The 25,936-nt window shown below is 39.8% G+C and overlaps 5 protein-coding genes across 6 annotated transcripts; 3 read left to right on the forward strand and 2 right to left on the reverse strand.

Moving 5' to 3' along the window:
• Positions 1–2,984: 2,984 nt before the first annotated feature.
• On the forward strand, positions 2,985–5,648 carry mfsd4ab (major facilitator superfamily domain containing 4Ab; the record flags this gene model as incomplete). The annotated part of the gene is made up of 10 exons (XM_079226745.1): positions 2,985–3,214; positions 3,312–3,510; positions 3,730–3,972; positions 4,104–4,266; positions 4,394–4,509; positions 4,640–4,813; positions 4,903–5,050; positions 5,141–5,211; positions 5,330–5,450; positions 5,554–5,648. 10 exons carry the CDS (start codon positions 2,985–2,987, stop codon positions 5,646–5,648), a joined length of 1,560 nt encoding a protein of 519 aa, XP_079082871.1.
• A 716-nt stretch (positions 5,649–6,364) lies between these two features.
• On the reverse strand, positions 6,365–9,513 carry LOC306743483 (acidic mammalian chitinase-like; the record flags this gene model as incomplete). The annotated part of the gene is made up of 11 exons (XM_079225996.1): positions 6,365–6,693; positions 6,786–6,927; positions 7,235–7,354; positions 7,492–7,677; positions 7,822–7,945; positions 8,107–8,231; positions 8,481–8,646; positions 8,737–8,793; positions 8,935–9,136; positions 9,253–9,282; positions 9,465–9,513. 11 exons carry the CDS (start codon positions 9,511–9,513, stop codon positions 6,365–6,367), a joined length of 1,530 nt encoding a protein of 509 aa, XP_079082122.1.
• A 2,831-nt stretch (positions 9,514–12,344) lies between these two features.
• On the forward strand, positions 12,345–13,544 carry LOC306743934 (CMRF35-like molecule 3; the record flags this gene model as incomplete). Its single annotated transcript, XM_079226497.1, has 3 exons — positions 12,345–12,657; positions 13,224–13,275; positions 13,445–13,544. The coding sequence occupies 3 exons, from the start codon at positions 12,345–12,347 to the stop codon at positions 13,542–13,544; spliced, it is 465 nt and encodes a 154-aa protein (XP_079082623.1).
• Positions 13,545–16,359: 2,815 nt separating this feature from the next.
• On the forward strand, positions 16,360–20,695 carry LOC306743566 (cell division control protein 42 homolog; the record flags this gene model as incomplete). 2 transcript variants are annotated; one of them, XM_079226091.1, is made up of 5 exons in its annotated part: positions 16,360–16,464; positions 16,576–16,648; positions 16,760–16,869; positions 18,176–18,373; positions 19,214–20,695. In XM_079226091.1, the coding sequence occupies 5 exons, from the start codon at positions 16,360–16,362 to the stop codon at positions 19,301–19,303; spliced, it is 576 nt and encodes a 191-aa protein (XP_079082217.1). In that variant the 3' UTR covers positions 19,304–20,695. The 2 variants fall into 2 exon arrangements, with proteins under 2 accessions (XP_079082217.1, XP_079082218.1); XM_079226092.1 differs by lacking the exon at positions 19,214–20,695 and adding an exon at positions 18,552–19,111.
• Positions 20,696–20,907: 212 nt separating this feature from the next.
• On the reverse strand, positions 20,908–23,730 carry LOC306743564 (F-box only protein 6-like). The gene is made up of 6 exons (XM_079226089.1): positions 23,639–23,730; positions 22,785–23,034; positions 22,556–22,670; positions 22,359–22,454; positions 21,742–21,877; positions 20,908–21,646 (listed from the first exon to the last, which is right to left on the reverse strand). Exons 1-6 carry the CDS (start codon positions 23,720–23,722, stop codon positions 21,500–21,502), a joined length of 828 nt encoding a protein of 275 aa, XP_079082215.1. The 5' UTR covers positions 23,723–23,730; the 3' UTR covers positions 20,908–21,499.
• Between the last annotated feature and the right edge of the window lie 2,206 nt (positions 23,731–25,936).

The following is a 25,936-nucleotide window of genomic DNA, read 5'->3' on the forward strand; positions in this document are numbered from 1 at the left end:
CAATATAAACAGTATAGACATATATATATATATATATATATGTCTGTTGATTGGTGGTGGTGATGGGGCTTAAGGGTGTTGACAGCCGAGTGGAAGAAACTGTTCCTGAGCCTGCTTGTCCTGGAACAGAGTTTTCTATAGCGCCTCCCAGAGGGGAGGAGGGCAAACAGTCCATGGCTGGGGTGAGTGGTGTCCCTGACAATGCTGTGCGCTCTGCGCAGGCAGCGTTTGAGGTGGATGGACTCAATTGCAGGGAGTGGATGATGGTGATGTGTTGGGCGGTTTTCACCACCCTCTGCAGAGCTTTCCAGTCTGAGGCAGAGCAGTTGCCATACCAGACTGTGATGCAGTTAGTAAGGATGCTCTCGATGGTGCAGCGGTAGAAGTTCACCAGGATCTGTGAAATGGGAAACATCCTGTGACCAGACGTTAAACTTTCGAGAATAATAATATTTTCATATTCTTCAGAGTGAAGGACTGGACATAAAGAATTTTCGGTGTGGAGCAGCACAAATGATTATTCCATGCATCGTGTCTCTGCATTGAGCTCAACAGACCCATGGAGAGGTGTGTGAAAGTGTTCAACAAAAATACAATAAAGAAATCCAGGTGATACATTTACTTTTATAAAATGAGGAGCAGCAGTAACTCTTATTCGCACACGCCCTTCCTCAAGTATACAGATTTTTGATAATTTGGTGTTCTTTAATTAGCAAGCGCACACAGTAACGCTTCTTAATCTAACCTGTGTAAATGATATGTTAATTCAAAAACAGATGTCCTACTTCTGTAACTTGAGGTTGCTGTTGATTTTTAACACCTGCACGCCGCTGAGATCGTGTTAGTTGACAATTACCTGGAGAAGTCATCTGGTGTTGCTATATCTCCAGAAGAGGAAGCGGATGTTAATGAATGCCTTTTGTATAAACACACATATTTCTCAGGTTTCAGTACTTCACCAGCATCTCCACCTTGCAGGGCATGTTGGCAAATCAGTTACACAGCGGAGCTTTGGTAGACTGTGGGATCCTGGTTTATGCTCTCCACTGTGTCGACAGATACAGTCACAGGGAAATGTGTCACAGGTAACGTAAATAAGACGGAGAACATGGGTATGAATCATACTTCTGTATGAGACAAATTAACTGACAAAGTAGCACATGTTTCTACCAAGAAAGTAACATATATTCAAGATAATCTGAGAGCAAAAACTTGCATGCTTAAAAAAAAGCAAACGCATAAAGATTAGTGTCATCATCATATGGAAATGTACAATACATAATAATACATATACATCAGAGTGCCTTTAATGGTGTCAGTGCATTCCTCAAAATGTTTAAAGAGGCCTACATTTGCAGTTTTAATAATACGACTGATTTCTTTAGTTTTCCTTGTTTCAACCTTGCCGGAAGCCCATGTTTGGCCATAGCCAGTAGAGTTATGCAATCATTCAAGGGATTAGGTATTAAGTCCTTTCTTTTATTCATCCCACTGAGGGCCAAGTAATACAACGCATATCAAATACAAATTTCTTTTTGAACATGGAACAGTTAAGTGCAAGAATTAAAAATATCAAAATCATGCGATAGCCTCGAGATGCACAGTATCTGCCAGTTTCTTCTTAGGTTGACATCCGTTCTGAAATGGGGTCAAGCTAAACATTGTAGTGTCATATTGTACATATTGTCCACCCTGAGTGGCCTTCCTGAACTTTAGACGGACCCACACACACACATGCTGGTAAAAAAATCAAGAACAAGAAGAAGATGCAATTATTATTGAAACTTCAAACTTTTTGTTTTACTTCAGTTCAGACATCAGTCTACAATACATCACCAAATACCATAAATAAAGACACGATGCCAACACCATGATGGCAATGGTAAACCGCTGATGTTTAGCATGTATATCGTTTACCAAGTCCAGCGCCTTAGTTTAGTACGTTTGCATGCTAACATTTGCTAATTAGCGCAGCACAAACTATTGCTGATACTGACAGGGATGCTTTTATAGTTTATAAGTATTTGGTCAAATTAAAGTTTGGGACAAATTAAAATGTTGACGTGATTGTGGCATTAGATTAAAAGTCTGGGAATTACTAAAGTCACTCAAATTAATCATGTGGGTACCATGGATATCTATACCATTTTCATGGTAATCCATCCAATAGTTGTTATCTGGACCAAATAATTGCATTGACCGACTACATCGCCACAGCGACTGTAAAGAGAGGATAAATCATTAGAAACGTTGTGGGTACATGTAACATACTGGATTGTATCTTCAAGTTGTAAGGCGCTACTACGACAACAAATTTTCCCTTGGGGATTAATAAAATATCTATCTATCTATCTATCTATCTATCTATCTATCTATCTATCTATCTATCTATCTATCTATCTATCTATCTATCTATCTATTTATCTATCTATCTATTCAGTGTCATACTGAACAAAGGTCTATGAAAAGAGTGAAAACATAGACAGGATTGCTTGTTGTGTGTCAAGGGTTTAGATTGCATAACAATGAATAATTAAATTATGTCTCAGTCACAGATGAACATGTGAAGTAATATTTAGCGTCCCAAGCTCCTTTTGCAATAAGTACCACAAGGTTGTCAAGGTGGAGAAAAGACCAGCTGTCTGTCATTGCTTCCTTGATGATACATTCTCCATTGATAGGGTTGGAAGTGCCCTGACATATAAATGCTCATTTTCTGCTCGCATTTCAACACAGACTTCTTCATTGCTAATCATTGACATAATTCATATTATTGTTGGAAGAATCTCCACTTCACCCATTAACTGAAAAGGACATCCTTTTCGGTTAAGAAACCCAAAGAGGAGGGCGCTAAAAGGTTTAAAAGGGATCCAGAAGCTCATTTTACTACAAAAACATACAATTTTGAGAGCGTAACACTTGGTAGTAAGAACATCCCTGGCAGTCCGATTTCCTGAGGTACATCTATCTTTACTGTGGCCAAGATGTTTGTGGATGAGCGGATCGTGACTCTATTCAAAAGGAATGCCCATCACACACTGACCTATTGGAGTGTTTTCTTCAGCTTTGGACTCTGCATTGCTTTCCTCGGACCCACAATTTTGGACTTGCAATGTCAAACAAACTCCACACTTAGTCAGATTACCTGGGTATTCTTTTCCCAGCAGTTCTGCTTGTTGATCGGCAGCTCTATTGGAGGTGTTTTCAAGAAGACGTAAGTATGACTCCCCCGCACTTTCGGTATTCATGATTAATCTGGACAAACAATTCACTGCCATTCTAACCTTATGGTCTTCTCTTCTTGTTTAAAGGTTGTTCAGTGCTCTAGCCGCCTTATTTGTCTCTGCTCTCACCATCTCTGTCATATTTGCCATCATCCCTCTGTGCAATAATGTTCTCCTGCTTGCCATCGCCATGGCCGTGTCTGGGTTTGCGATGGGCATCATTGACACCATCGCTAACATCCAACTGGTGACCATCTATCAGAGGGATTCGGCTGTTTTCTTACAGGTGAGAAATCCTGTGGTACCTGTAGGAATCTGACATTATAGCATTTGAATTTGGTGAATAATTAATAGAAGATTCAGAAATAATATAAAGTAGAATTTAAAGAGTTTTTCAATGGGTAGGTTTCCATTGGTTTATTTATTTTAAGTTATGAGTCAAAAAAAGAAAAAAGTATGTCCCGTTTCTGGCTTTTGTCTTTCAATTCACTTAACATTTCCACAGGCTCTCCATTTCTTCATTGGGTTCGGCGCCCTGGTGAGCCCACTGATTGCAGATCCTTTCCTCTCCGAGACGGGCTGTGGGAATCACACCGAGAATGAGACTCAGAGCATGCATCATTTCAGGAACATGCTGAGAAACAGTCCGATTGCAGAGCACAACATAACTCAGAGCCTCCTGCCCCACGAGGGAGGGGCAGAGGAGTCAAGTGTGCACTACGCTTTCTGGATCATGGCGCTAATCAATGTGAGACGTTGGTCAGATATACAGTGGTCGATGAGCAGGAGAAGAGTTACTCTTTTTTTTTTATTAATCTGCTATGTTTAGTTAATGGTTGAAAATTATAAAAGCAAAACTATGAATTGTGCGCCCTTTAGCTGCCCGTGCCCATTGCAGTCCTGTTCCTGATGTATCGGGAGCAACTGATCCCATTTTGCCCCAGCGGCACTCCTCGTCTTCTGGACAAAGATGAACTAGCTATGGAGAACCAGCAGGGGGCCGAGGGCTCGGAAGTGGAGCAGAAGGAACATGAAGCTGGAGGTAAAGACTTGGGAGAAGTGCGTTATATGCAGGACTCCTACATTTTCGGCTTAGACTGAAAAAAACACTATAAATGCCATTCTGGGTGCCACAATCTGTTACTTGTGACCCTCACGCTCTGTTACAGGTCATGGGGATATCTTTAGCTGCTGTCGGAATGATAACCTGCGCGGGCTGCCAGTATCCTTCTTTATGATTCACATCCTCGGTGGGATGGTGCTCTTCATGACCGACGGCATTGTGGTGAGGGGGTGCAGATAAAAAATATGACGTGCATTTCACTTACTATGTTCAAAATATAATGTTATGAATGCATATCAAATCTGGTCCACATAAAACTCATAAAAAGACAGAATCTGCCTTTTCTTTCCAGGGTGCATATGCCGGCTTTGTCTACACTTACGGTGTGTCACCGCCTATGTCATTGCCAAATAAGACAGCCGGTTACCTGGCCAGTATCTTTTGGGCAGCGATCACTGCCGGACGACTTTTGTCCATTCCACTTTCCTACCGTTTCCAGCCTGTGAGATTGCTCATGTTTAACCTGGTAAGGCCTAGAAAACATTTAGAGTGGGTCATGCACAGAGAAACTTACAAGTAAAACACCTCATTGATATTTCTCTCTCTTCTTTTCAGGCAGGTGCTATTGTTACTGTCTTGATGCTGCTTATTTTCTACACCAGCAACATCTTTCTTTTTGTCGGGACCTGTTTATGTGGGCTTTTCCTCAGTAGCATATTCCCCTGTATGCTCGCCTATACTGAAGACATCCTTGATTATCAGGGTATACGGATATGTTTACAGCACAATAAGTATAACACAATAATGAATACAATGCAAGGAGAGGGAATAAACCATGCATTTCTTTTTGCAGGATGTGCAACGTCAGTGCTGGTGACAAGTGCAGGGATGGGAGAGATGGTAATGCAGGTTCTGGTTGGCTCAGTAAGTCTGATGAGTATCTCCATCATTGCAGAATTGTGTGCAGAAGTTGAAAAAAAAAAAAACCAGGAGAGATTTTGGATTTGTGTTGAGTAGTTTCTTGTCGCTATCTCATCCCCAGATCATCCAGACTGAAGGCAGCTACAGCTTCCTGCTGTGCGGAATGATAATCGCCTGCCTTGGTTTCATCCTCTTCATTGGTCTCCTGTTCTTCCATCGAATGCACAGAAATTACCTCACAGGTGCAGTATCAGCCAGCACCCTCACACACCACTGCCTTATGGTTTGTTTATATTAATTTCACACTCATCATCCCCCACTCGTACTCCCTCTGCATCCCAACAGGAACGAAGAAAAAGTCCGCCATGGTGGAGGAACCAGCAACAGAGCAGAATGGATCCGCCCAAACGGAGCAGAAAGAGGAGCCAGGGAGCAGCTGAGAGGGGAAGCAGCTGCGTTTTGTCCTTTCGTGGCTACTGTAGGAGATGAAGTATTACAACATTTTATCTTCAGAGATCTTTTACCAAAGCCTACCAAAAAAAACATTGTGCTGCGTTATTGTTATTGTGCTGGAAATGACAAATAGATGCCAAGTAGATGGTTTTATGGCGGTTATAGTTTAAACTCTTTGATTTTTCTTTCTTCTGTAAATCAAAGATTTATTCATCAAATTGGGGATTGTTGTTTTGTTTTTTATTTCATCAGGGTTTGAAATCTTCGATACAAGGATTATGATTACCTATAGCATACTCTTCAATACTTTTTTAACCTGCTTCAATTGTTTTCTGTTTGTCGTTTTCATATTGTTTTATGGGTTTTTGCATGTCTTTTGGCATATGTACATGGATTACTATAGTATGTGTATTAAACAATTATACTGATATGGTGAACATAGTGTGGGTTTGATCGATACAATTCAATTCTGACACCGCATAATTAACAACAAAGAAAACATTGTGGAAACATACACGCATGCAGCGATTCAAATGTTTATTTTATTTGCTTTTAGAATTAACAAGAGGACAGCCTCAGGTTTTACACTGTTAAACATCCAATGTAGAAGGAAGGACTTTGTACTAAAAGAATGAAGAACAAGTGTAAAAAAAAGAGTCATCCAGCCTTTGAACGGTTAACTAGTCAATCTATAACTTCAGCTTTAGGCCCAGTTGCAACAAGAACATGAGGCGTCAAAGACCAGACCAGCAGCACAGTGCTCAAAGTAGCTCCTGCCGTTGCTGCAGTTGTAGAATTGGTTCTTGTTTTTTGGGTCGGGGTACATGCCACTGGTCTTTCCAGCGCAGAATCCGGGGTCCATGCCAGTGGTGCCGGAGTCCCCACCAGAGGAGCCACCGCCACGGGAGCCGCCTCCAGAGCTGCCACCGGAGCTGCCACCGGAGCTGCCACCGGAGCTGCCACCGGAGCTGCCTCCGGATGTCGTGCTCATGCCTACAATTGGAGGGAGGGGAGTGGCAGAAGGGGTGCAGGCTGGAGAACACAACAAATGAATGACTTAATAAAATACATTTCTCATCATGTTTGACATTGATCGCCAATGATACATATATTAAAAGTCGTACATGCTTGCTCCAGATTGAGGCCCTTCTTGAGAACATTGATCAGTGGGTATTTTCCTTGGTTACAGAAAGTGCCCATGTAGTCATCCATGTCAAGGGTCCACACCATGGCGCCGCCAAAGTTACTCTTTGTCAGCCAGTCGACCTACAGACAGCCAGAGGGGGGCGTTGTAAAAAAAAAGAAGCATCTTGAGGTCAAAAACATAGAAGCACTTGTGATAACTGCAGCAGGACCCACCATACAGAAAACTGGGGATTAAATAGTAACATGTCAACACATTTGCAGATGTCACATTTTGCTGTAGCACAGAGGGAAAACGTTCACATTCTATAATATTTAATCTCGACAGTTTATGCAGATTGGGGAATTTTTTTAGCTCAGAGCTCATTTACAGCAGCAGATAGATTGGCCTGTCAAACAGTAAAACAAGTATTCTCTACAGTTCTTTTACCTTGATCTGGAAGCTCTTCATGTTGTCATAGCCCACCCACTGGTTTCCCTTATAGGCATATGGCACATCCTGGGCCTGGTTCCAAACCTCAGTTCCTCCCTCTTTCAAAAAGCCGCAGATCTGTAATTTCACAAAGCAGTGCATTAATGGCAGCCTTGAGTGTTTAACACCGTGAAAAAGCAACCTATACTCTGTGAACTAACACTGAACCACCATCAAATTCTCTGTGACTTTATTGCAATAATAAGAAAGTGTACCTCAAAGTAAGCAAGCTCTCCAGCCTCTTGTGTGTATTTTCCTGGAGTTCCAGCTCCGGCAATGGATGCTCCAACACCATGGTTAGCAGGGTTCCTCAGAGTGAATGTGTTGCCATATGTAGGGAAACCAACAATCAGCTTCTCAGCAGGTGCTCCCTGGCTCTTATAGTAGTTCATGGCATAGTCCTGGAACAAAGAAAAGTGAAATATACGTGGCTCTGGAACTGGAAAATGTAGTTGCAGACAAAGATGGCAGACTGCGGGTGGATTCTTTCTTTACACAAGCCCAGTGTTTGGTGAATTTAGTTGTGAGGATGTTCAAGTACATACCACATTGAAATAGATCATACCGCCCTGGTCCTCTGGGCCTCTAAACAGGGGACTGCACTCGCCAGTTATGGTGTCCCAGGAGCCGTGGAAGTCATATGTCATGACGTTTATCATGTCCAGGGCCCTGGGTGTGGAAAACACAGAGGCAACGTTAGCAAGCTTACATTGAGGATTTTAACTAAATAGGCTGAGAATTTCAGAGTTGTTCCGTTCCACTGTGACCCATTAATGTTGCCGTGGATCAGATTGGACCCACCCATCACATATATTGCTTTAAGTGCTTACTGGCCAAGCTTGGGAATCTGATAAGCAGAATCGATGTTGCTCTTTCCAGCCGCCACAGCAGCAGACATCAGGAGACGAGCTTTGCTGCTCTGCTTGGCCTCACTCTCAAAGGCGGCTCTCATCTCCTGTTGAATGTCAACAGATATCAAATATTTAGTATCAACTGAACTCCAGGATTCAGAATCCAGGATTTGTAACATGGTCAGGTTGTCAGTTATTTGCTTTTATGTATATTTTATTCAGCACAGTGGAAACCCCACAGTGATTTATTGTGGCCCAACACATTTGAGACAAACTTGAGCAGTTAGATTCGAATGGAATAATTCAAATGGCATTGGGGGAAGAAATAAACCCGACACTATGCAGTAACCAACCTCCAGGAAAACAGAGTAGTACTGCTTGTCCTGAGGGGGGCCTCCTCTGTTGGCCGGATATTCCCAGTCGATGTCAAGTCCATCAAACTCATACTTCCTCAGGAATGAAATGACTGACTTGATGAAAGTCTGACGGTTGGCAGGGCTCAAAACCATTTGTGAGAATCTAATGTGGGAACAGAAATAAATGCATTAAATCAGAACATTTTCACTATTTAGAGAGTCCAAGTCTGCCGATATCTGTAGATTATCTCACCCGGCAGAGCCAAAGTTCCATCCTCCGACAGACAGAAGAGTCTTCAGGTTGCCATTCCTGCCAAGGAATCAGACGTTTTACAATGCAAGAACAACTAAAAACGCACCTTCATTCTCAACTCTGCTTCATCAGTGAAGCTTAATAGTTTTTTTTACCCTTTTCTACAAGAGGAAAGAGACATTTTTTTCAGTAACTCACTTGTTCTTCAGGGCGTTGAACTGTCCGTACAGCTCCACATCATTCCACTCATAGGTGGCCAGTTGGTTGTTCTTTATGGTGGCGAAGGCATACAGAAGATGGGTACACAGGCATGGGTCGATGTCATTGGGCATGTATATGGTTGGAGGTGGTCTGTACTGTGCCCAGTTGGTGAAGTAGCATGACAGGATGAAGGATGAGCCTATGGTTCAAAAGAAGGTTATTAAAAATGACCAAACACCTATTGTAACGCAATTTATGTCCAACAAAAGAAAATTAAACATGCACACTGTATCCATATATTCATAGATGGCTTACCAAGCTGCGCGTTCAGCAGCAGGGCCAGAGCTGTAAGATTAAAAGAATCACACGTTATCTTTGAGTAAAAAGACACTTCATAATAGTGCTCAAAATTGCTCTCTAAAAACAGCTGACATATACTATATATCCAAATCCTGGAACTACCAATTACCAGGAGACTGTGCACATCTCAAAGAAAAACATTTTGAAATGCAGCAGCACTGCCTTACCCGTCACAAACAGTACTTTGCCCATGATTGCCTTGTACAAGGAGGTCATCTAACAGGTGTACTCACTTTTATACACTCTCAGTTTGCTCAAACTTAAACCAAATTGGGACATCTGCCAAAAAGGTGTTTATTTGCAAAAGATTGTTCCAGAGAAGGTTATCAAATGTGCTCACTTAAGGAGTAATATGTGATTACTTATCACATCTCCAGACATGTTCTCCACAGGCCCACTTTCTCCTTGTGTGAAGGACTAATTTATCCAAACCGAGCATAATCCCAAAAAAAGCAAATGCAATGCAGAAAATAGAGTTACCGCGTGTTTTAAAAGTTGCATAAACACCAAAAGAACATGAAACATGTCATAAATGTTTGGTTGGGCTGTAGAAGATGGTATTTTCACCAATTATGCCTGACTTGACATGACATATTCTTGACTATCAGGAAGAAAAACATTTAAATGTTTTAAGTGGATTATCTATGCATGCACAGCTAAACCAGAGGAAAGACAGATGTTTAGTAATTTGACTATAGCGCATGAAGCTATTATATCTTATCAAATATGCCTTTCATGTCACGCAGCATATTTACCGTCTCTGTTCAGCGGTGACACAAGGCATTAGAAGTCAACTCGTTTAAACAACAGGGCAAAATTGCTTTTGAGAAACTACTTAGACTGCAGATACGTGACGATAAATGTGTTTGACAACTCTAATCACGCTGAAAAGAAGATCGTGATATATCATGAAGAGGGATTTGCATTATAATCAAAAGCATTCACACAGCAAATGGAGAACTTATCTAATCGTTTCACTTCCATTATAATGCAGCCTTCTTTATCTTGAACAGTTTATGTAATATTTAAAAAAGATATGCTGGTGTCAGCAGCAAAACACCTTGGCTGAGCCGAAGCCTCGAGCAATGCCATTTGCTTTTCCAAAAAACAATTTGCTTTTCATGGCGTGTCAAAAATTAAAAAAAGGCAAATGTGCGGACTGAAAGTAGTTCATTTACTGACTGATTCTCTCGTTTAAAGTGAAAAGCAATCCAATTTCAGTTTTAACCAAGGTCATTTTAATCATCTCAGGAAAGTTTAGCGCAAAAGATTATTTTCCCTGAGGTGCAAATCAAAGGCTAATCTGTCACATATCATGAATGTACTTGAATTATACATCTGCTCAGTTGAAATGAAAAGAATGCTATCACTGTGACCTCATCAAATAGCAGCCTGAAAAGTCAAACAACTTCAAATGGGTGTCAGAATAAGGGGTAGAGGTTATTTGTTTCAGATAAAACTATCCTATGCAGATAGTTTTTTAAAAAGTTTTTATAAGCTGAAGTTATAAAAAGACGTTTTCCAAGACAGACTTGTGCCTGTGGGTGTCGTAACCTTCATAGTTATTCAGCACCAGTGCATGCGTCACCCTCATAATGTTGAGGGTGTTTTCCAATGCAGCTTGACCTTAAGGACACATTAACGTCATTCCAGCTTCCTCCGAAACGCAGAGAATCTATTTATCTTTGTTGCTATAAAATAGTAAAGATGTATGTATATAATGTATATATATATATATATACTGTACATTTCACAGACTGTAATAAAACATATTGCTTTAAAATATGCAGCATGAAGTTCTGTATAGTTTTGTTTGAAAAAGACATGTCAGGCGACCTTAATGTGAACTGTGTTTTCCTCTGCGCTCGGACAGAATCAGTTCCGAGTACACAATGATAATATGTCTTGTAATATTTGTTTGAACAACCAACACAGATTTTAAATGGTTTCAGTCCAAATTGAATTGGCATTTACACAAAATAGTCAAAAATATTTTTTTATATTTTTTGACTATTTTGTGTAATGAGATCTATAGCTGTCACTGAGAGAGATGACATGACACAAATACAAAATATAACTGTCTGGAACTGTGGCTTAATTAAACACAGGACGGAACTGCACGTCAGAAGACAATGAAGTAAAACGTTGTGGATGTGATATGCACATCAAATATCAAAGCCTGTGTTAATAAATCTGAAAGCATAATCTTTTATGATAATACATGGCATCAGTTACATCATTATTAAGCCATTAAAAATGTAGAGTGGCTCAAAATGTGAAAGATTTAAATTAGTTGAACTAAAGCCTGAGGAAATACTTAGACAAATGCAATGTTTGTGAAGCAATGGGGCAACATATGATTCTGTTTGTCCCATAATAAATCATACTGCCACATAAAAAGACAGACAGCTAGACAGACTGTGTAGCTTTCTCGAGAACGATTTTGGTTCAGCAACAGGAAGACTGCCGAAATGCATGTTTGTGAAAAACGGGAACATTCTTTTGATTTTCTTCATATGTCTCAATTCATCTTCTTTCTTCCTCAAATACACAAAAGAAAAAGTAAGCGTGTTATAGAGACTGTACTAAACATAATATCACCTCTAATGGTCTTTAGTGCCATCTACTGTTTAAGTAAATAAACTGGCCTTACAGTTCCCACTCCAACGTATCCCACACAGAAGGACACTACAGACATATTTATGGGATCTCAGCATAGTAATGACCATACAAACAAAAGCCCACTCAAATAAACATTACAGAAAGCACATGAATCACCTTATTGCACAAGCTTGCCACATAGGAGCCATAAGAGGAAGCCGGACCATGTTGCAAATTTTGCTTCTGCTTCCCATTGTCCTTTGCAATTTCATCATGAAGACCTCAGGGTTATCTCTTGGCCTCTTCAATGGTAAGAGCAGCTTTTTAAAAATACAATCCATGTGTAATGTTAGAGACACTTGATTTATCTGTGTTTTTTTTTGCATTTCACAGCTCCAGTTCTCTGTCTCTTCTGGCTAACGGAGCATGCTGTGGACTCAGCCCTTATGACCGCTCCAGACGTGGTGACAGGCGCATACGGAGGATCTGTGACGGTCGCTTGTCAGTACGACCGTCAGTTCAGTGATTACACAAAGTACTGGTGCAAAGGACAGATATATGAGCTGTGTGAAATACTGGTGAAATCACCCAGGAGGCGACCAAAAAACAGGAGCTCCATTGCAGATGATAAGGAGGCAGGAGTCTTCACTGTAACTATGACTTCTCTCAGAGAGAGTGATACGGACAAGTACTGGTGTGTCATCGCCAGGTCTGGAAGGAACGTCTACGCTGGTGTCAAGCTCTGCGTCTCCCACACAGGTAGACTAGTTAGCTCAGACACTTCATCATGTTTTACTGTCCCAGAAATACAGAAACTCATAAGATGACGCTAACTTAATGTCTGTCCTCTCAAATATACAGTATGCCCTGTGTTGTTTTAATGTGTTGTGAAGTCAAAGACAATTGTACAACAACTAATTAAGAAAAAGGATTTTAACATTTTGGGAACACCACATTTTTCACTCCAAGAAAACTAAAATGTGAATTATTACACCCATTATTTCTTTTTGCAGGGTGTAAAAACATTTGCAACAGTATTTAGATAATATATTCCACACAAAAAAAAATTGTATTCCAGCAGTCCTACAGGGACCTACATAATTGACCAAAAACACAAAAACATTATTATTAATAAAAATGTGCAAACAGTTTAATGTATTGTTCACGTGGTGATATGGCAGGCCATCATGTACTGTATATTCAGTCAAGGAATATTGGCCTCATATGATGGTTAAACATAGTGTGTTGTAGACAAGATGGATCAGTAAGTAAATGTAATTTGTTGACGTTAAATACAAATTAAATATATAATTTTTTTCCCACAGTGACAACAACAATAACCACAACAACAACTATTCTGGAACCAGATGAAATAAGGTAAGAGGAGTCTACAGGGAAAATATACTGAACTTTCCCAATTGTCATTTAGTGGAATATTGAAAAAACATTAAAAGCAGTTGATATAATAAAATGTATAAATATATGAAATGATGTGCCACAAGCAAAATGATTTTAAACCCTTATTTTGTTTGTTTGTTTAAACTAGTTGGTGGGCGACTCTGCGTTGGATCCTCTTTGTTCTCATGTTGTGTTGTTTGGTATCAACACACATTGCGGTGTGGAGGATAACGGCTGCAGGAAAATAACATCTATGGTTGAAAGTCCTGGGTAATTTATATTATCATTTATACTGAGGCTACAAAACTATTCTTCCAGTGGACATTCTATCAGTGTGGGAATTAAACTGAGGCTTCTTTTTTTCTTTGTATAAATGATTAAAACCTAAATCAATTTTGGTGCCAGGGCCTAAAGATAACTTTGGGCCTCACTTTTGAATATCCAATCATCTTAAAATTGGCGCCTCTGGAGAAGTGAGGCTCTTGGCTTTTATTTAACATATTTGCAGGTTTTCATAGAGGTTGATGTTTTAATTTTTAACCACCAGTTTCTCTGAATTATATACAATCTGTCAGTGGTTTAGTACTCCAAAGATCTGAAATGTTGCTGAATAAAAACACAAAAAATGAAGGCCTGACTGTTGGAATATATTGACCAACATTAAAGTTGAATGGTGGCTATGTCCTGCTACACTCCTAAGAGAGGATCACAGCGGTAGATTAGATTGTTCTTAGAAGACCTTATGGGATACCAACAGCTGAGATGGAGCGTTTCTCTCTTCATGCAAAGTGGTGAGTTACAATCGGTCTCAGCCCAGGTCCTAGACTGGTTCTAAAACAGGAGACAAACGGGTATACTAACATGTATGTAATGTATTCATAAGTGTAACAAATAGATGGGATTTGATCTGTAAAATGTGCTGCATGGATGTTTGCACTGTAAAAAAAAGGAAAAGCCACGAAAAGCCACAATGCAGAGATGTGTGGTGTGTGTAGATCTGCCCAAACAACTGGCTGCTGCTCTGGTTTAAAGGCACAGGGGTTTACCTGGCCCAGGTGGGTCCTGTGTCACTGATACCCTTTAATAGTGCTGCAGCCACCAACATAAGGAGGGACCGTCACAAATCAAAGTGATATTAAAAATAAAAAAAATTGACGTATTCTCTCAAAGAGGCAGTGGTGATTTGTGAACCTTGTCAAGCAGACTTCATTATCCTGCTGGTTGGAGCGGCAATATATTGGATAATTGTGTCTGCTGGTCTGTGCTTTCAGAGAACAGCATATAGAACCGCATATATTCACAGTTTTATTAACAATGACTATTCTATTCATGTGCCCCAGTAAAGCCATCAGTGTAACAGCGAGCCAGCAAGCAATAAAGGAATTCAGCCATTCTATTGTTGCACCTGTTCATTTCCTACGGTGACATTCAAAAGTCTTCCACAAAGAGGCCTATGTTAATTAAAGTAGCTGTGCCCTCACAGGATTCTGTCAACTTATAAATGACAAAAACAACAAAAGATCATTAAAGTAATGCAACATTCATGTCACGCTAATTGTATTATATTCTTCATGTTTTAATATTCTTCTAGAGGTATTTACCCAGTCAGCGAAATACATAAAATTAGCAAAAAACATGTTTGCTACTCAAATTACTAAATGTATGTTAAATGTCTTTGTCAAATCTAAATCTATCAATCGTCTTGTTAAGATACATAATGGTATGCAGCCTGTAGATGTAGGGTGGAGGAGATGGAGCTCAAATTCAGATGAGGATGCAAGGTGTGAGAGATTTAGGAGGTGATGTCACCACTTCTGCTGCAGGAAACTCTGGCATGAACTCGTGTCAAGAAAGCCACCATAACCAAAGAAAGTCATCTTTCAAAATAAAAGCACAAGGAAAACAAGCGAAGGCTTGTATGAATTAACGGTTCGGGCTGCGATAATTACTTGTTGAACAAAATCATTTCAAATGTATATTACTGTCATTTGAAGACCACGTTATGCCCCTGATATAATGGAAACAATTAGCAAAAATATAAAAGTAGAAATTTGCAGAGCAATGCACTTGTATGTCTTAAAGTTATTCAGACATTATAATTGGAATGGGAAAAATGGAATAAAATAAAACCAAACAACTAAAAGTCAGAGGGAGATGAATGTCGTAGTCTAGAGTTTGTAAATCCCCTTGATGTCAATTTGTGATTTGGGATATTGGGCTATATAAATACAATTGACTTCATTCCATGCTGTCGAATATTATTATCGGAAAACAAAAAGTAATGTATTGGCATCCAATACGTAGTAAAAACACGTTGTAGTTAGTTTGGTTCCTATCTTTATGTAATCATACGGAGTCTAATATTTGGTAAATGTTTTAATGTGAAGGTGACGTCCGGGGTTATTCTCGCTAGCTTGACGGACTCGGTCTCACTTAGCTTCTCGTAAGTAGCAAGTTGCCGCTGATCGCTGGTGCCAACGCCCGGCGAAAGAGACATCTAACGTCAGCCAGCGGAGGGACATTGGTACGTAACGAAAATATGATGTGACTGATGCTCGAGCGTGAATAGAAGTTCGGATATTTTGTTCACGGCTCGTGTTGTTAGCTGGGACTGAGATGCAGCAAGTAAACTAGCGGTACTGTACGAGCTAACGTTAAGCTAAGCTAAGCTAGCTAGTTAGCATTGTCTAGTTATTGCTAGCGCTGTGTTAGCTTAGCTTGCTTACCGATAACAAATACGTGTTCGACATCAATACGCGTAAAATAAGGCGGGCAGCGTTATATTGTGTGATTGGTCTACTGCCTAATTTAAAAAAATACTAGTATTAAAATGTGCATACAAGTGAGTTGACGTTGTCAATAGCTAACGTTAGGCTCTAGACATCTGTGGTGATGGGGTGTGCCATTTAACAAACGTTAGCTGAAGCTAGGCTACAAAGCCTTTCCCCTGAAACCCCCCTTTTGCTTAATCGGGACCAATGTTATAGCAGAACTAACGCATGAAATGTCCTAACGAGTCACCGTCTCTCCCCACAGCTCACTGCAGAATCAAACGGCACAGATATGCAGACTATCAAATGTGTGGTGGTGGGCGATGGAGCGGTGGGAAAAACCTGCCTTTTGATTTCATACACCACAAACAAGTTCCCCTCTGAATATGTACCAACAGTAAGTACGTTTGGATGTGTTTCAGAGTCAGATGCATGCTGACAGGCGGACACCTTTTTGGTTAAGAAAGTAAAACCATAACATGCTGTTCACTCTTTTTTTTCTTCACAGGTTTTTGACAACTATGCAGTAACTGTAATGATCGGGGGTGAACCATACACCCTTGGTTTATTTGATACAGCAGGTAAGATTATTTGTGTTTACTCTTTTTAAGTATATAACATCCCTAATGGCATTAAGTACAATTGTTTGTCTGAAGCATAATAAGCTAAATTGTGGTGTGGTCTCTTTATAGGTCAGGAGGATTACGACAGGTTACGACCACTAAGCTACCCACAGACAGATGTCTTCTTAGTCTGTTTCTCAGTTGTTTCACCTTCCTCGTTTGAGAATGTTAAAGAAAAGGTGAGTACAAAATGTTTATCACATGCAGTGAGGTTGCACACCCAAAAATCTAAATCCAACAACATCGTCTTTCAAAATATTTGACATTAAACTGCTTGCACGGCAGACTCCATGTAATCAAACGCTGCTCTATGTTACTAAGTGATTGGAAGATTGTAATGCAAGGAGTTAAATAGTATAGATAGACCGATACCAAGGGAAGGTATAAATGAAACAACAACTTGCTTTTTAAATAACATCGTAGACATTGATACGCTGTATTCTGTGTGTGTATATATAGTGGTTTATCTGATACACTTGACTTGAGCAGACAAAGTACCAAAAGTTAATAACAAATGTAGTTGTAGACTCTAAATGCGGCACATTGTGCTGTTCAGTATTTCTCCTCCTTGCTACCTGTCATAAAACACCGGAAGGTGTTTTTATGTATTTTTGTATACAGGAGATCACACTGCATCCTATCATCACAGATAATGGTCATAGTGTAAAGTAGGGGTTGTTTCAGAAATCCAAAACACGTGAAAACTGTGAGACGGTAGTTTGTGATACTATTTAAGTTTGTAAAACATGAATGTTTATGAATATGATTCCAGTGTTCAATCAATAAGATGTATGGCTCACTGTGTGGAAGTGACTGGGATCATTCTTGTATGTATAATGCAACATCAGGCTTGACTTAAAATTGCTTTCTTAACTTTATTACACAAAATGTATGAAATAAATACATGCATATAAATGTACTAAATTGTTATTTATTGAAATAATGGTATCTGATACCAGACCAGCTTGTTGTCAACAATACCACACCTAGCTATTTGAGACGGCAATGGACAGATATCGGTATCGACCAATCTCTACTCTTGCCAGAGGATTTTTTGTAATCATAGGAAGTTCTGGTAATGGTGGTAAGAAATGTTTTTAAATATACATTTTTGGTAACTACATAACAAAGGAGAAAAGTCTATGAAGTAACGAATACAACATGATTATTATTATTCCAGTGTGGAAATGTACACATTTACAACAAATAAGAAATAGATATTTCCTTAACACGGTTGGCACCATGAAAATAAAGGTTCTAATATTGTAAAACATCCTCCTTCCTTTTTTTTCATCCAAAAATCTGTAACCCTGTCACCTTATCGACCAATAACCGCTGTCATCAAACTACAACAATCGCATGTTTAGAACGGTTTTATTGATCAGAGTCTAGTTAATCGCATTGCCGTGCATAACCTCCACTTGTAAATGAGCCTTTTGGTGATGAGTTTGTATGTGTGTTTTTTTTTCTTCTTCTCCTCTCCAGTGGGTTCCTGAAATAACTCACCACTGTCCCAAGACCCCGTTCCTGTTGGTAGGCACTCAGATCGATCTGCGTGATGACCCCTCTACAGTGGAGAAGCTAGCCAAGAACAAACAGAAGCCAATCACCCCTGAGACCGCAGAAAAGTTGGCTCGTGACCTTAAGGCAGTCAAATATGTCGAGTGCTCAGCCCTAACACAGGTAAGATCTTCCATTAAACTAAGCTTGTAGTCAGTGTGGCGAGCATGTGCTTGAATGTCGGTTTCCTAGCAGGGGTGGACATACATTGCCTTGTCTTTTGCTAACAGCATTTGGCTAAAAACTTCATCTAACTCTGTGTTGTGTGCCTGTCTTTCTCCTTTCTCTTCCTCTTCTGTAGCGGGGACTGAAGAACGTATTTGATGAGGCTATCCTAGCTGCTTTAGAGCCCCCTGAAACTCAGAGAAAGAGAAAATGCTGTTTGTTCTGATGTCTTCTTGCATCTAACGTTGCCTCTCAATTGTCTGCTGCTTACTCATTGTAAAGAGATGTCTGTCACTAAAATAACCACAACGCTCTTTTAAACTTAAAAACTTTGTGCCCATTAACTTTTTTTTTTTTTCCTTCCGTTCATGCGTGATTTCTTTTCAACTTGGCCTAATCACGATTATCCATGCTGCCTGATGTAACAAGAGTGCCAATCTTTAGTTCTTCATTCGGTTGTCAGCACCGTGGTGCAATTCTGTGAAACTGGACATGACTGCATTTGTTTGTTATTCGGCATCAGTTTTACCTACAAAAGCATTTATGCCACAATCTGTCTTAGACAGTAATAACCTCTTTTTTTTCCTACTGCATCATCAAACATTTCCCATGGGCTTTTGTCTTTACTCGGACAACTTGATCATGAAGGAGTCTTGTATAATGTTATTTGAATAAAGGAAACTTTTGATTGCCCTGCTCCATTTCTACCCAGCCTTCTTTTGCAATTAGTTCCCCGAAGATGCTAATATGTATTTGGAGCACAGCCCTGTTTTGAATATTAATATTTTATTTCCACAGAAAGGATTAAAGAATGTGTTTGATGAGGCAATACTGGCTGCCCTGGAGCCTCCTGAACCTAAGAAAAGGCGTAAATGTGTTCTGCTCTAAGTTTCGTCGCAGCCTTCTACACACTGGTTTCCAAATCTAGGTTAACAGTACTGAAGAGGTTTGTTGCACAAGCACATTCCAACATGAGTGAGGATATTATGAAATGTTTGCCTTCCGACTGATTTAGCCTAACCTAAATACATATTCAATGTGTTGAAAGTGCTTCTTTTTTTTGATGGAGTAACATCTGATGCTGTTTGTGATGATTTGATGCCATTGAAAAGGTCTTACATGATGGGAACACTGAATACTTAAAATACATCAAATAATGAAATGCTGTTTCAGTTTGACCCGTTTAGAGTTAATTTAGCAGAAGTGCGATTCCAAAAGAAAACACGATGAAATGTTTTTTTTAATAGAACTCCTGTTTTATTGACGGCCCTGTAAAAGGCAAACAAGCTGAGGATGTTGGCAGTGAGCTGCTCCAAGTATGTATTAGTATGTGCTACATCTATTCTATATTTACCTTTCAAGTAATTCCCTTAAAGTTTATCGTTTATACTATATATTCAACCCCGTAGCACAAGACTGCATGTGGTTGACACGGCATCGTTATAGAAAAACAGACAAATATTCTTTACGGATTAATTTCTTCGAGTGTTTAAAGTTGCCGTAGTTTACCAGTGATTTTTTTTTTTTTTAAATACATCATTTTATGTTCAATGTCAACATCGCCTCTGGGCGGATCCAAGAAATATTTGACGACATGACATTTCTAGGCTAGGCTCCATTGTAGTTATCGTTGTGCCAAACTATAACTTTATAAATTGACACTTGTCAAAGTAGAGATCTGCATATGCAGACGTGGGAAATGTATGGAGTTATAATTGTCAATTTAACGAACTATATGCAAGAAGTTGGAGCACAACAATTTCCCAGTTGTTTACTTTTTGTGACAGAAGTGAGTTAACAAGAATATGATGTGTGTCTTGAATGCTTCTGAAAAGTAGCAGTAGATGAACTTTGTAAGAACTCCAGCCCGTAACCCCCGGCTAATGAACTATTTTGTAAAGTGAACAGACTTTGCTGCTGAGGGCGGTAATGCATTGTTCTTACAAAATGCTATACATAGTTTGAAACCCTGTGAAGATTTTTGACTGACTGAACTAGCACTATTTGCATTTGTCTTTTACTATAACCATGCCTGAATTGTGACGGGCTTGAATTTGATTTGTAAATATAGTGAGAATAACTCATAACTTATTGACTGAATACAATGTGTGCATTACAAATAGAGATTTGGAGGAATTGAGGTGACACTGAAATCAAAAAACATGTTGAGAGAACGAGTTACTCTTTGGTTTTTATTCGATTTGACATCAAAGTTGTATTGTATCTTGCTTGTGATAAAGCACCACAAACCAGTATTATGAATAAACCTAACTTCAAATACATGTTGTCTGGCTTTATTAAAGGTTGTGAAACTATAAATTTTCCACAGGTTATAGTTGTCCAATACAACTTCTCAGCATCATAAGTTACGCATTTACAGGTCAATGCAAAGATGAATGAAATTTACATGAAGGCTGGTTTGTTATAGTGCTGCATGTTAATATGTATAGACAGAGTCCCTTCCGATCTTTGAGATTGTTTTTTTTTAAAATTTTTGCCCTGTGACATTCATTCTGGCCTTAATCACTGATGTTGCAACTTGTCTCAAATAATGTTGCACATCACCCACAGGTGCCTTCACGACTGACTGAGACTGAAATATGAGTGTGAGGCTCTTTGGGAAAATTGGATACAAATTTTTAGCCTCAACATTTTAAACCAGAGGCCATGGAAGGTATTTTAATGTTCTTTCAGTGATTGTTATAAACTAAGATTTGCACAATCGATAATAGTATTACTTTTTAACACTTTCAATTTGACTTCGTTCTTGAAGAAAATATGTTTCAGTTCTGCTGCACAGCACTGCTTTAACTGTAAAACACACAAGCCTGCTACGCTACTATACATCTACATGTTCAGGTGTGGCATTGGGGGTGTAATATAAATGACATTTCATAAAGAATCTGATGCAGATATAGTAATAATGGTAATTTTCACAAGAAGGAAAGAAAGAAAAAAAACGTACTTCAACATGTAAAATGACTGCAGATAATATAAGGAACATAATAATTGGTGCAATTTCCATCGAAAAGGTGCAATCTTTATGCAGAGGCAGGAAGCAGGCAGTCGGTGAATACCATAAATCTATGTTGCCATTGCTGGACATATCTCAACACAGCTGTCGGTGACACGTATTCCATACCATCCGGCCCAGAACTGCGTGTCCTGGCCTCCGTGGGTAAAACGGATGAACCTCACTCCTGGTCCGTAGTCCTGGAATACATGGGTCATCTGAAAAATACACATCGGTAAGTCTATTGTTGTCCTCGAGTCCCTCCTCTGAACTTCATCATCCTAAATAAAGCCTCACGCTTTTTTTTACTCACCTGATTCCATGTTTGATCGTTCCACTGCTCGAAGAAAACCGTGTCAGGAGCAAACGTCTGCACCGGCTTCTTTCTGTGATTCAGCAACTCTACGCGGATCTCATATTTGCTGCCACAATCCTGTCGCGGGGCGTACCTAATATATAACAAAGATCAGGGGTCTGCAACTCGGTTCAACCATTCTACAGCCTCAGCAGAAACACATTCCCGTATGCATTTCATCCGTTTTGTTTATTGCTTTTTATGACTTTAGAATCCTCGTTTGGCAAAAACGACTCACAGGTAAACATACGTTCTGTGTTGTACTATGAGACGAGGAAGCTTAATACACATCCCGTCTCAATACACAGTACAAATAAGAAAGATGTGTAGATTTTGCCCACACATGGCAAAACATTGCCTCCTTCCTCTAAGTTAAATTAATTAAATGAATGGGAGCTGTATTATATGCAACACGGTCGTATGTATTGAGTCTTTTACTTGACCCTCGCAATCACAATGTTATGTGGATGTATGAAAAGCGTGTAAAAGTTGTATTGTCATCTATCAAAAAGAAGGAGTAGAAGAATTGAATTCTGGATCAGGTTTGTGTTTTTTTGTGTGTGAGTTCTTCTCACCAATCAGATATTTTGATGTCTGGCTGGAAGTGATCCATAAACGATGGGTTGTAACCTTCTGCCTCCAAATGGATCAGCTGCGACTTCCTGCACATCCTGCAAGACAACAGAGAGGATTTGAGCTGCCACACAAATCACAATGTAGCAAAGCGCATAATTGTCATTTGCTTTCTGGATCAGTGCTGCTGAACACTCACTGGTAAGAGGTCACAAAGTTTTGCTGGACCGTCTCATTCGGATGTGGCACCATGACGTCCTCCACTTTCCATTTGTCGCCACCGCTCTCCAGTATCTGCCAGTTCTTCATTTTATCTACAACAACAAGAGGAAGGCTGTCCGATCAATTATTGATTTGTTATCGAGCAGGAAAAGAATGGGCTCAACGCCAACGGATGGAGAGTAAAATCAGTTATGTGGCTTCCGTACCTTCTCCTTTAGGATTCTTGAGAAGGTTCCTTCTCTTCTTGCACAAGAAGTAAAACAACCTCCAGTCTTTGGGGGTTTTGGAAGCATCGCGGAGGCGGTATCCCTCTCTTCGGCATCTCTCTCTCCACAGAGACTCACTGTCGGCCACCTCCCCCCACTGATGGCACACTAACCGGCAAACACAAACCACCTGCTGGGGAGAGAGATTCTGGAAGATCTCCTCCAGGATCTCCAGAGGAACCTGGAACAGCTGGAAACAGACAGGACACAGATAAGCTCAAACTCTGGATAGTCAGTCTAGTTTGGACCAATGGACCCCCATTGCATACATAAAATCCTCTCATGTGTAGCTTATTTGTTCTTAAATGACAGTGGATCCTTCAGGCTGAAGCCTATCTGCGCCTCCGCCCTCAAAATAGCCGGAAAGTTAGGAAAACAAGTTCTTTTATGTTGATTTATGATGTTTGTATGCAGTTATATGCAGTTATTTTTGTTTATTTAATTTATTTCAATGTATTCATTGCCTTTATGGTATGGTCCTTTTTTTGTTTACTGGTATTTAAGTTATGTATAACTATACTTTGCTTCTCTGTAGAGCACTTTGTAAAACTTTGTTTTTAAAAAAGGTGCTATATAAATAAAGTTATTATTATTATTATGACCTCAGATTGTATTCAGTGTTTTATGCAACAGAGCACCTTTATAGGCGCGTATGCAACATTTAAACCATTTGCTCTGAATTCAAAGTGTCACCAGTTTTAAATGACACTTGTCATTTAAACTTGTAATCAAATTGTCACTTATTTCAGTCACGTGACGCTCTTAATAACGGCAGCTACTCTGTAAACACTTACGTCTTCTTGAGAAAGCCATGACGGTCCTGCAGCTGAAGACGCGTCCTGGCTGGAGGCTAAAGCCGAGCTCTGAGTTGCACCCATAGCTTTAGCCTTCCTCTTCATGCCTCTGGGACAGACCCAGGCTGTCGGACGGGTTTTGACAATACAGCCAAATATACCGAATAGCTATCGCCCTTTTAACGTTTGTATGCTACAGTAACACGTACATTTAAATACAATAACGCACAACACGGAAGTGCGCTTCGAGGGAAAGTGAGGTAAAAGCCGCTCCAATGTTGTCCTATGAATCTAAATTGAACAAATGACTACCGTTACATCTACCGTTACATTCAACATGACTATCACTTTCGGTTACACCGCGTTCTTCTGTGTCTTACTTTAATTCCTGACAGACATTCGGCTGCTATTCCTGTCGGGCGACGGGAGTAGCGCTCGTTAACCAGCCCCGGACCCTCGAGCTGGACGGAAAACTCGGACGTCGGCGGCGGCGCAAGGTGTTCGCGTCAGAACCTTAATTCCGCCCACCGTGATTTGATTGGTTTAGCTGTAACAAATGGGCGGGCGTATTCAAATCCTCCACTTAAGAGGAAGCGCCGCACCATGAATAATGTTCTGTCCTCAGGCCGTCGGAATGGTGAACGCTGTCATCTGACTGCTGTACATCAAGCACAAGCCCTTTGTGCATCCTTTGAACTCGAGCATGTACACTATAATGTATATTTGCATCTCTTACATATGTACTTTTTTTTTTTTACTTTGAGATAAAATAAATACAAAATAAGCACAACCCACCAACATGTTGTGTTTTGTTTAGCTCATTCATATTTCTGATTATTAGGCCTAATAAGCAAAGCCGTTGAAAGAGAGATTCATCAAACTTTTTTTTATATCTTCAATTTTCTGTAACTTAACTCCATAATTCAACATAATAAAGTTCTTATTCCTCGTTCTGTTCACGTGTCGAGCAGCTCGGGGTACGTTAGACACACTCATGGCACACACACACACTGCAAGGACTGTTGCATCTGACGAGCCTGTTGTTCATTTTAGTTGGAGGAATAGCACTTCTGCTTCCCGTCACACATTGCTACTGTTTACGGTTAAACAAGCGGATATTTAAAATGCTATTCATGCATTTACTTACTCAGTGACATCTCAGCAGCTGAAAGCGGGTCAAATATTGATTTACTTTTTTTTTTGCTGCTGATCATATTTATTGATGAAATCTGTCATGCGGCATCACCATTACCAATTGAGTGTCTCCAGTTTAGTGTGTTCCTGATCATTGAATAATAGTGACCAAATAAGTAGAATTATTCTAACTATTGGGAAAACTTAACACGAAAGCATAATGATTGGACAAAGAGCACTTGTGAAAACAACTCAACTCCGACAGATTAGATACATAATGTCTTCAACCATTCAGCTCAAGGTAGAGATGTCTTCAAGATAATAAAGTTATCACAAAGTTCTCTCTGGGATTTACCGTTCAGTGTGAGGTGTGTCTAATCAATAAGCTGCATTAGTCGGTTCTGTACTATTTTGTAAAAATAAACACGCTACTCTGCATTGACATTGTGTCCGATATCCTGCTTCTTAAAAAGTACAATAAAGTGTGTTGTTGAACTGAAAAACAACAAACAATTAGGCTATTTCACATATACGGATTCAGCTTATTCAAAATAAAACGGGCAAAACAAATAAAAATAGGTGGAATTTAAAAATAAATCTTACTTGCAAAAAAACAAAGTGATTTCTTGATGCAATCTTTCATCTTGTGTCATCATGTACACTTTTCATCACTGTGACTAATGTCTCAAGCCTCAAAAACCTTTCAGTTCTTCTGGTCAAACCTAATCCTTCAGTTATCCTGGAGAAAATACAGATTCAAAAATAGATTGTCCTGATGAAGAACTTGTCAAACTCAATTTCCTTTCAAGAGAATCATCACTGTAGAGACACAGCCGTCGTTTTGGCTTTCAGAAAGCTTTTGGCCAGTATCTCAGCCCTCTTTGCATCATCCCCTCATTATTATTCCTGGAATGGCAGGATTGCACCTTTTCACAGGGAGTTAAGCAAGCTTTGGTCTTTTCGTGGTTTTTCCGTTAATCCTCTCCTTTCCATTTATGGCACACAAACAAGTGAAGACAGGGAAGATTCATTAACATTTCTCCCAGATCAAGGACGGGATCACAGGGCAGAAGACCTGCAGTGTAACGGACACGGTGACTCGATTAACTTTTTCTCTCAACTATATAATCACGATATGCTGAATTACTTCTAAAAGCTGTGACG

The sequence above is a fragment of the Taurulus bubalis genome, assembly GCF_910589615.1.
Source record: "Taurulus bubalis genome assembly, chromosome: 11".
NCBI classification, from domain to species: Eukaryota; Metazoa; Chordata; class Actinopteri; order Perciformes; family Cottidae; genus Taurulus; species Taurulus bubalis.

Excerpts from the sequence above, each read along its gene's own strand:
- LOC306743564 (XM_079226089.1), bottom strand. The coding sequence starts at position 23,722 with ATGGGTGCAACTCAGAGCTCGGCTTTAGCCTCCAGCCAGGACGCGTCT. Across the intron at positions 22,455-22,555 it reads AACTTTGTGACCTCTTACCA|GATGTGCAGGAAGTCGCAGC; the intron begins GTGAGTGTTCAG and ends GTTGTCTTGCAG. Across the intron at positions 21,647-21,741 it reads ACGATCAAACATGGAATCAG|ATGACCCATGTATTCCAGGA; the intron begins GTGAGTAAAAAA and ends TGTATTTTTCAG.